Genomic DNA, 9,594 nt, shown 5'->3' with positions numbered 1-9,594 from the left:
TGATCCTTGTTCATTGTTCATCATTAAGTGTTCATTGTTCAGCGTTTATTATTCATTGATCCTTGTTCATTGTTCATCATACATTGATCTTTGATCCTCGTTCATTGTGCATCATTCATTGGTCATTGTTCATCGTTCATTATTCATCGTTCATTGTTCATTGATCATTGATCATTCTTCATTATTAATTATTCATTGTTCATCGTTCATTCACTACTACATTAACGAGCAATGGCGACGCTCTATTGCGACGGTTAGTTATGAACCGTAGCAATAGATACTCTTTTGCGACAGTTAGGACCCTATTGCTACAGTTATTTTTAAACCGTCGCAATAGACCACTTATTGCTATGGGACGTATACCTATTACTACGGTTGTGTATAAACCGTCGCAATAGACCTTGAATTCATGAAATTATATTATGGCAGTGTACTGTTTGCCGGGAAATAAAAAAACTAAACTAAAACTAATAGCCCCAAATCAGAAACCCATCTTTTCTCAATTCCCATTTACTTCTCGTCACCCTCACCGCCATTATCCTTCTTCTACCTTCTCATTCCTTCTTCTTCCTTCTTAAACCGACACCCTTCCCACTTTCCTTTTCCTTTTCCTTTCTTCTTCTTCTTCGAGCGACAGCAGCATCGACACCACCTTCACCATCTTCTTCCTCCTCCTTCTTGTAATTGTTGGTGTATACAAACTAAGGTATGAAATCTCTTAATTTCTATGTGTAATTTCATTTTACTCATCTTTTATAATCGATTTTCTTCTCATATGTTCGAACCCTAACTATTTTTAATCGAAATTACATGTAAAGAATGAATATATTTGTAGAATTTATTCCATTAAAGGTGAAAGATCTGAAAATCCTTTTGTGTTCTTTGTTCATCCATTTCGAAGGCTTTAGTTGGGTTCTTTTTAGTGTTGATTAGTATTGGTTTTTGGGTTATTTGATTTCTAGTATAAAGTTTGGTATTTATTGAAATTTCAGTCCGAAATTTGAACGTTCTGTTTTGGCCACTTTCGAAGTAGTTCTAATTGTTTTTGGGTTCTGGTTCCTTCATAAGAATTGTAAAGCTCCGAATCACGGTCTAGTGTTCGTTGGTTGCTGAATCTCGATCAATTGAAACTGAAATTGAAACTGAAATTGTTGAAAATTTAGGTTTTTCTAATACTAAGCAGAAAATAATCGTTTTCGTCTTCTTTCCCCCTTTGCAACTCATTTTATTAGAAATGAACTGAACTGATTACTATAATTTTCGAGATTTGTAATTCTTGGAGGCATAATATGGCAAATTCTTCGTTACCATCATCCACAGAAGCTGTTGATAAATTGCAGGATGTTGCAGCTCCTCCTCCAACTCCATCACCATCTTCGTTTTTTGACGACTGGGAAAGAAGAATCTTCTACCCTAAACTTCTTGGAGGTGTCTCTCTAGTTAATTCTTCTTTAATATCACTGATTTTCAAATTTTCTGAATTTCAGATGCTTGATTTTAACACTCAGATTGTCGGTCTTGAGATTGATGAACTGAACATATTGAATATTGATGATGTGAAACAGGGCTAATTTTAATTTCTTTTTGCATTCCTAGGGATTGTTGGGGGAGCAGTTGGGGCGATGTCAAAGCATCGTAATGTTTATGGCGTTGCAAATGTTTCAGCTACTTATGCTACCAATCTCGCCGTTGTCACTGGCTGCTACTGTGGTTATTGTCTTAATCATTTTTGTTAATTTCTATCTTTATTCATTATTTGTTGAACTTATTGTTTTTCATAATTGCAAAGGGTAACTTTAATAATCTAGATTTATATGAAGACTTGTCTATATAATTTAATGATTCAATCTTTTCTTTAATGTAAATCATTATGCGAGCTCCTTAAAATTTGTTGTGTTTCCTTCTCCCAATATTCACCATTTGTACAACTTGTGGATCTTCATATTTGGTAAGGGTAAACTTTGTTGAAATTGTTTTTATATTAAGTTATGGATCAAGTGCTTCAAGCTAATCCCCAACTGCAGAAACTACTTGAAGCCAATCCCGAGGTCAATATTGTGCTTCCAGATCTATCAAAAATAGGAAGTAATACTACAACTCCACCTACTGAGTCAAGTGGACATTCTTCTGTTGGAGCGCACTCTACCAATCGATTAGTACGTTATTTTCTTCTTTTCATGATTTTCAACTTAGCCTTGTTGAATAAAGGTTTGGTCGGTTTCTAGTTCAAGCTTTGATGCTGTGGATTGTGCCTACAAGTTAGATTGGTTTTATATCCAAATTAAGAGTGTGAGAAGGAATTAGTAGACAAAAAACAAGAAAAAAGCAAGGAATTAGTAAACAAATATTCTTTGTGATTGTGAGCAAGGAATTGGTTTTATCAATATTTACATTAATGATATCTTTGTTTTACCTTTTTTATTAACTTTACATAACCTTTCATGTAGGCACTTGATGGAGCTGATGAAGAGGAGGAATTATATCAAAGTTGAAGTTCTTTGTTGATAATGAAGTCCTTTTGCAATGTTGCATGTATCAAAAGCACTAATTGAACTAAATAGAAATGGTGCTTTATTTTGTATTAGAGTTGATGAATTATATCTAAGTTATGTATGTTGGTGCTTTATTTTGTATTAGAGTTGATGAATTATATCAAAGTTAATTATATATATATATATATATATATATATATATATATATATATATATATATATATATATATATAAATATATGTATATAATTTATAGCTTTATCAAGGCATTGCAATAGAGAGCCATTACCATTGCCATAGACCCATTGGAACGGATAAAACATGGGGTTGCAATAGGTTGCAATGACCGTCGCAAAAGACTTATTATAACAGTTACAAAGTGACCGTCGCAATAGGTCTATAGCGACAGTGATAAGAACCTATTGCTATGGTTATACTGAGACCGTAGCAATAGATCTATAGCGACGGTGATAAGAAGCTATTGCTACGGTTAAATTGAAACCGTCGCAATAGATAGCTGAACCGTTGCAATAGACCTATACCTACGGCCACAAATGCGACGGGTATGGAACCGTTGCTATAGACCTATTGCAACGGTTATTGAACCTATTGCTACGAGTATTTGGGGTAGTAATAGCGCATTAATGTAGTAGTGATTGTTCATTGATAATTGATGCTTGTTCATTATTCATCCTTCATTTTACAATGATCATTCATCATTGATCATCGTTCATCATTCATTAATCCTTATTCATTGTATCATCATTCATTGTTCATTGATGATTTATCATAGTTCCTTATTCATTGTTCATCGTTCATTGTTCGTTGATGAACCAAGTATGCAAGGCAGACATAGTTCCTTAATCAGTCAACCAAAAAATCAAGATTTGGTTTCTTGAAGCTGATTTTGTGTGGTGTTTTGAGTGTTGTTCGTGTCTGTTCTATTCCAATACATATTCATTATCTTGGGGTAAATGAAGGTGTGCCACCCACCCCTTAATTTGGTGCAGTTGATAATTGATCGTTGTTTATTGTTCATCATTCATTGTTCATTGTTCATTGTTCATTCATCATTGATCATCGTTCATCGTTCATTGATCATTTATCCTTGTTCATTGTTCATCATTCGTCGTTCATTGTTCATTGATCATTTATCCTTGTTCATTGTTCATCATTAAGTGTTCATTGTGCATTATTCATCGTTTATTATTCATTGATAATTGATCCTTGTTCATTCTTTATCATTCATTATTCATTGATCATTGATCCTTGTTCATTCTTAATCATTCATTGATTTTTTATCCTTGTTTATTGTTCATCATTCATTGGTTATTGTTTATTGTTGATTATTCGTCGTTCATTGTTCATTGATCGTTGATCATTGTTTATTATTTGGTAATCATTGTTCACAATTCATCGTTCATTGTTCATTGATCAGTCATCATTTTGTTCATTTTTCATTGTTCATCGTTCATTGTAAATTGATAATTGATTCTTGTTCATTGTTCATTCATCATTGAGCATCGTTCATTCATCATTGATCCTTATTCATTGTTCATCATTCATCATTTATGGTTCATTGATCATGGAACATTGATCCTTATTCATTGTGCATCATTCATTTGTCATTGTTCATCGTTCATTATTCATCGTTCATTGTTCATTGATTATTTATCATTCTTCATTATTCATTATTCATTGTTCATCGTTCATTGTTCATTGATAATTGATGCTTATTCATTATTCATCCTTTATTTTTCAATGATCATTCATCATTGATCATCGTTCATTGATCATTGATCCTTATTCATTGATTCATCGTTCATTGTTCATTGATGATTTATCATAGTTCCTTATTCATTGTTCATCGTTCATTGTTCGCTGATGAACCAAGTATGCAAGGCAGACATGCCTCAAGCATGACACTAGAGGAAGATAAGCATGAAGGTGAAGCCAACCAAGTCCTATACAAACACAAGACTGCACAGACAGCAGCACAGAAGGCCAGCAGCACAAACAAAGCTGCCAGCCACCACCTGCTGATCAGCATACCTTGCACCCCTTCCACAGAGCCAACCTGAGCATCCTAGGTGTCACCAAGGGTATATTTGGAATCTCTATACGTGGACCTTTTTGCTATGGCCCAAGATGCCTCTTGATAATCACTGAAGATGCTCAAGAATTGCTGCTGAAGGTCGAGTCTTCAGCGGGTAGTAGAGCAAAATAAATCAGAAATCTGTTTTCTGATTTTGTGTCTTAAAACGTGCACATATTAGTCACGTGACTTTTTTTAGCTGTTATTTTTGTTTGGCTGTAGAAGCATTAGTCTTAGCTATTTTTATAAGGTTACATAGCTCTATAAATAAGAGGCCTAATCCCTTGTAAACGCAGATTTCAGATTTTTCTGAATAAAACATCAAAGAGTTATCCTGTCAAACTTTGTTTGTTTGAGCTCTGAGTGTTAGTCATACACTCATCCCTTTGAGTTGTTAGTCACACAACTTCAGAGTTTATCCTGCATTTCATAAGGTAGTCAATCCTTGGGTTGCATTATCCATTACACGAAGGTGGTGAGTGAAGCCATTGGAGGGTAATCAGTCAACCATAAAATCAAGATTTAGTTTCTTGAAGCTGATTTTGTGTGCTGTTTTGAGGGTTGTTTGTGTCTCTTCTATTCCAATACATATTCATCATCTTGGGGAAAATTAAGGTGTGTCACCCACCCCTTAATTTTGTGCAATTTTGGTATGAGAGCTTTGTTTGAGGAAAGGTAATAGGAAACTCACAAGCACTAAACTCAAACAGAGGAACGAAGAGTTTCTGAAATTTCTGAAATTTCAAGATTAGTGAGATTTTTCTAATTTTCATTGATTACGGTCTTAAGTAATCATAGTTTTAGTCTTTGGTGTATTTTTGTTAAAAGAAATATTGGATTTAAAGAGATTAAAACGTGCGTTTTGCAAAATTAGGCATACAGCAGATTTTTGTAATTGCTGTCAGAATTCAGTTTTTGTATTCTGTATTGTTGCTCTTTGTGCATTGTTGTTTGATGTATTGCTGAACAATGACAAACCTAATAACCAACACAATCCCAAGCTCACACCAAGAAACCATGAGGATAGGACAATTGGAATAGATATTGCTGAATTTGATGGATTAACACATGATCCTAAAGTGTATATTGAATGGGAGGCTAGTTTGTATAGATATTTTGAATTTAAAGACACCCCCATTGAAAGACAACATAAGCTAGCTAAGATCAAACTTAATAGGTTAGCAGCCATATGGTTAGAAGGCATGCAAAAACAGAGGAGAAGGGAAGACAAACCTAGGATCAACACTTGGAAAAAGTTGAAGAAACATCTTAGGAAGAAGTATGTTTCCTCAAATTTTAAGCAACAATTATATATGCAATGGAATAACCTCACACAAGGTAATAGGATCAACACTTCAAAGTTTATTCTTCATTCCACAAGGTAGTCAATCCTTGGGTTGCATTATCCATTACACGAAGGTGGTAAATGAAGCCATTGGAGGGTAATCAGTCAACCAAAAAATCAAGATTTGGTTTCTTGAAGCTGATTTTGTGTGGTGTTTTGAGTGTTGTTCGTGTCTATTCTATTCCAATACATATTCTCATCTTGGGGTAAATGAAGGTGTGCCACCCACCCCTTAATTTGGTGCAATTGATAATTGATCGTTGTTTATTGTTCATCATTCATTGTCCATTGTTCATTCATCATTGATCATTGTTCATCGTTCATTGATCATTTATCCTTGTTCATTGTTCATCATTCGTCGTTCATTGTTCATTGATCATTGATCCTTGTTCATTGTTCATCATTAAGTGTTCATTGTGCAATATTCATCGTTTATTAATCATTGATAATTGACCCTTGTTCATTCTTTACCATTCATTATTCATTGATCATTGATCCTTGTTCATTCTTAATCATTCATTGATTATTGATCCTTGTATATTGTTCATCATTCATTGGTTATTGTTTATTGCTCATTATTTGTCGTTAATTGTTCATTGATCGTTGATCATTGTTCATTATTCGTTAATCATTGTTCACAATTTATCGTTCATTGTTCATTGATCAGAGATCATTTTGTTCATTTTGCATTGTTCATCGTTCATTGTAAATTGATAATTGATTCTTGTTCATTGTCCATCATTCATTGTTCATTGTTCATTCATCATTGAGCATCGTTCATTCATCATTGATCCTTATTCATTGTTCATCATTCATCGTTTATGGTTCATTGATCATGGATATTGATCCTTGTTCATTGTTCATTATTCATTGTTCCTTGATAATTTATCCTTGTTCAATGTTCATCATTTATTTTTCATCTTTTATTGTTCATTGTTCATTGATCCTTATTTTCTGTTCATCGTTCATTGTTTATTAATCTTTGATCCTTCTTTATTGTTCTATATTCATTGTTCATTGATCATTGTTCATTGTTCTTTGATCCTTGTTCATTGTTCATTATCCGTTACTCATTTTTCATTGTTTATTATTCATTGTTTACTATTCATTGTTCATTGTTCATTGTGCATTAGTTATTGTAAATTGATCATTAATCGTAGTTTATTGTTCATTGTTCATCGTTCATTGTTCATTGATAATTAATTCTTTTTCATTGTTCATCATTAAGTGTTCATTATTTATTGTTCAGCGTTTATTATTCGTTGATAATTGATCCTTGTTCATTCTTTATCATTCCTTGTTCATTGATCATTGATCCTTGTCCATTCTTCATCATTCATTGATCATTGATCCATTTTCATTGTTCATCATTCGTTTGTTATTGTACATTGTTCTTTATTCATCGTTCATTGTTCACTGATCATTGATCATTGTTCATTATTCATCACACATTGTTCATCGTTCACTGTTCATTGACAATTAATCCTTGTTTATTGTTCATCGTTCATTGTTCATTGTTCATCTAGCATTGACTTCGTTTATTGTTCACTCGTTCATTTATCATTGATCGTTGTTCTCTATTCATCATTCATCATCATTGTTGAATTATTCTTGGTCATTGTTCATCGTTCATTGTTCCTTGATAATTGATCCGTGTTTATAGTTCATCATTCATTGTTCATTGTTTATTCCTCAATGATAATCGTTCATTGTTCGTTGATCATCGTTCATTGATCATTTATCCTTTTTCATTATTCATCGTTCATTGTTCATTGAGCATTGAACATTGTTCATTGTTCATTATTCATTGTTCATCGTTCACTGTTCATTAATAATTGATCCTTGTTCATTATTAATCATTTATTGTTCATTGTTCATTCGACATTCATTATCGTTCATCGTTTATTGTTCATTGTTCATTATTCACAGATCATCGTTCATTATTCATTGATCATTGATCATTGATCCTTGTTCTTTGTTCAACGTTCACTGTTCCTTGATAATTGATTCATGTTTATTGTTCATGATTCATTGTTCATTGTTAATTCATCATTCATCATTTCATTGTTCCTTGATTATCATATATTGATCATGTATCCTTGCTCATCGCTCGTCATTCATCGTTCATCGTTCATTGATCATTGATCATTGGTCCTTGTTTATTATTCATCATTCATTGTTCATTGTTCGTTCATCATTGATCATCGTTCATTGTTCATTGATTGTAGACTTAGTCAGAGACGAGAACAGCAACAAGAGGGGGGGGTGAATTGTTGTTGTTACGAGTTTAAGCGTTTTTTCTCTGTTTTTGCGGAATTAAATAAAATAAATAAAGCTTAAACTTAGAGCGGAATAATGAAAGAGACAAATGATTTTTACGTGGAAACCTTCTAGGCCTTAATAGAAGGAAAAACCACGACCCCACGGGATTTCTAAATTCTCCACTATGTTTAAAGCAATTCGTTACAATTACATTAAACATCTTACTTTACTCGAAGCGCATCAACTAGGCCAACTTCTCTCTCAAATTGCTTCACTCAAAGCAACAAACTTAGCTTCACTGAAAGCTAAACTCCACACTAGCTTCACTAAAAGCTATCTATTTCCCCCTTAGACTCACCCAAGTCTAATTACAAATATCACGCAAAATTCCGAAATGCTTAGTAAGTTATGTTTCGAATTCAGAAGTAAGGTATGTGTCATTCCTGTGTCATTCCTTTAGCGATTATCTCACCCTTCATTTTGCCACCAAAGGTTACTGTTCCCCCATCATAGGCTTCAAGTGAGAAAAATTTAGATTTGTCACCCGTCATGTGCTTAGAACACCCACTGTCGAGATACCATGAGCTGTTCCCCCTCACTTGGACCTGAAAAAAATTAATTATTAGTTACAGGAACACAGGCTGTCTTGGGTTCCTTGTCGATTTTACAAGAATCTGCTTTCTTCATCCAAACGTTATCGACATAGTTTCTGTTAGAGATAGTGTACTGTTCCCTTTTGGTGCACTGGTCCTTCAAATGGCCAGTTCCTCCACAGAAGGAACAGATTCTGTCACAAGGGAGATCTACGTAAGTCTTCTTCTTCTTGTTATTCTTAAAGTAATTTAGGCCTTTTGAATTTTTACTTTTCGCATTTTGAATCCATTTGGGAGTAATTTTAATTTTCCCTTTTTCTCTTGAATTTAATTCATGTTTATCATTGTTGATACGGTTGGATTCTAGATTTAATTTTAAATTTTGAAAATCATTGCACAAATCTTTAGTAGATGCGTCATTCAATTCTTTATTCAAGCCTATTAATTTGTATTGCGATAACTCAATATTAAGAATAACATTTTCCTTTTTAATTCTCTCCATATTTTCCTTTTGGAATTATATTTTGGTCCAACAAACCGAAAAATCTGTTTTGGACATCAGATCTAAAGGTGTATATATAGGAGATATGGTCTTTACTTACGTTAAGCTCCTTTACCAATTAGAGACACTTATCATTACAATTTTCAAGTTTAATTTGTGTCTCCTTTAGCAACTTTATTAATTTATTTTTACTCAATTTGGATGGATGGACAGAAAATGAGTTAGAAGAAGATACCTGTTATGGGTTTGGGAACAATTTCATTGTTGGAGTTAGTAGTGGTTACCTCAAAGTCTCCAATGTCGATG

At 33.3% G+C, this 9,594-nt stretch overlaps 1 protein-coding gene across 3 annotated transcripts; it reads left to right on the top strand.

Annotated features, from left to right (window-relative positions):
* The first annotated feature begins 441 nt into the window (after positions 1–441).
* On the top strand, positions 442–2,637 carry LOC130808610 (uncharacterized). Of its 3 annotated transcripts, none has more exons than XM_057674063.1 (5): positions 442–706; positions 1,321–1,428; positions 1,597–1,710; positions 2,025–2,156; positions 2,448–2,637. In XM_057674063.1, exons 2-5 carry the CDS (start codon positions 1,342–1,344, stop codon positions 2,490–2,492), a joined length of 378 nt encoding a protein of 125 aa, XP_057530046.1. In that variant the 5' UTR covers positions 442–706; positions 1,321–1,341; the 3' UTR covers positions 2,493–2,637. The 3 variants fall into 3 exon arrangements, with proteins under 3 accessions (XP_057530046.1, XP_057530044.1, XP_057530045.1); XM_057674061.1 differs by having other exon boundaries at positions 443–706; positions 1,266–1,428; XM_057674062.1 differs by having other exon boundaries at positions 444–706; positions 1,341–1,428.
* Positions 2,638–9,594: the final 6,957 nt, after the last annotated feature.

This window comes from Amaranthus tricolor, chromosome 3, assembly GCF_026212465.1.
Source record: "Amaranthus tricolor cultivar Red isolate AtriRed21 chromosome 3, ASM2621246v1, whole genome shotgun sequence".
In the NCBI taxonomy this organism is placed as follows: Eukaryota; Viridiplantae; Streptophyta; class Magnoliopsida; order Caryophyllales; family Amaranthaceae; genus Amaranthus; species Amaranthus tricolor.
Note: the sequence above shows the minus strand (reverse complement) of the source record. Positions and strands in the feature narration are given on the sequence as shown.

What these genes read in the sequence shown, in the direction of transcription:
- LOC130808610 (XM_057674063.1), top strand. Translation starts at nt 1,342, where the DNA reads ATGTTGCAGCTCCTCCTCCAACTCCATCACCATCTTCGTTTTTTGACG. An exon ending in TGTCACTGGCTGCTACTGTG is followed by an intron (nt 1,711 to 2,024) that starts GTTATTGTCTTA and finishes CCCCAACTGCAG; the next exon opens with AAACTACTTGAAGCCAATCC. An exon ending in CGCACTCTACCAATCGATTA is followed by an intron (nt 2,157 to 2,447) that starts GTACGTTATTTT and finishes CCTTTCATGTAG; the next exon opens with GCACTTGATGGAGCTGATGA.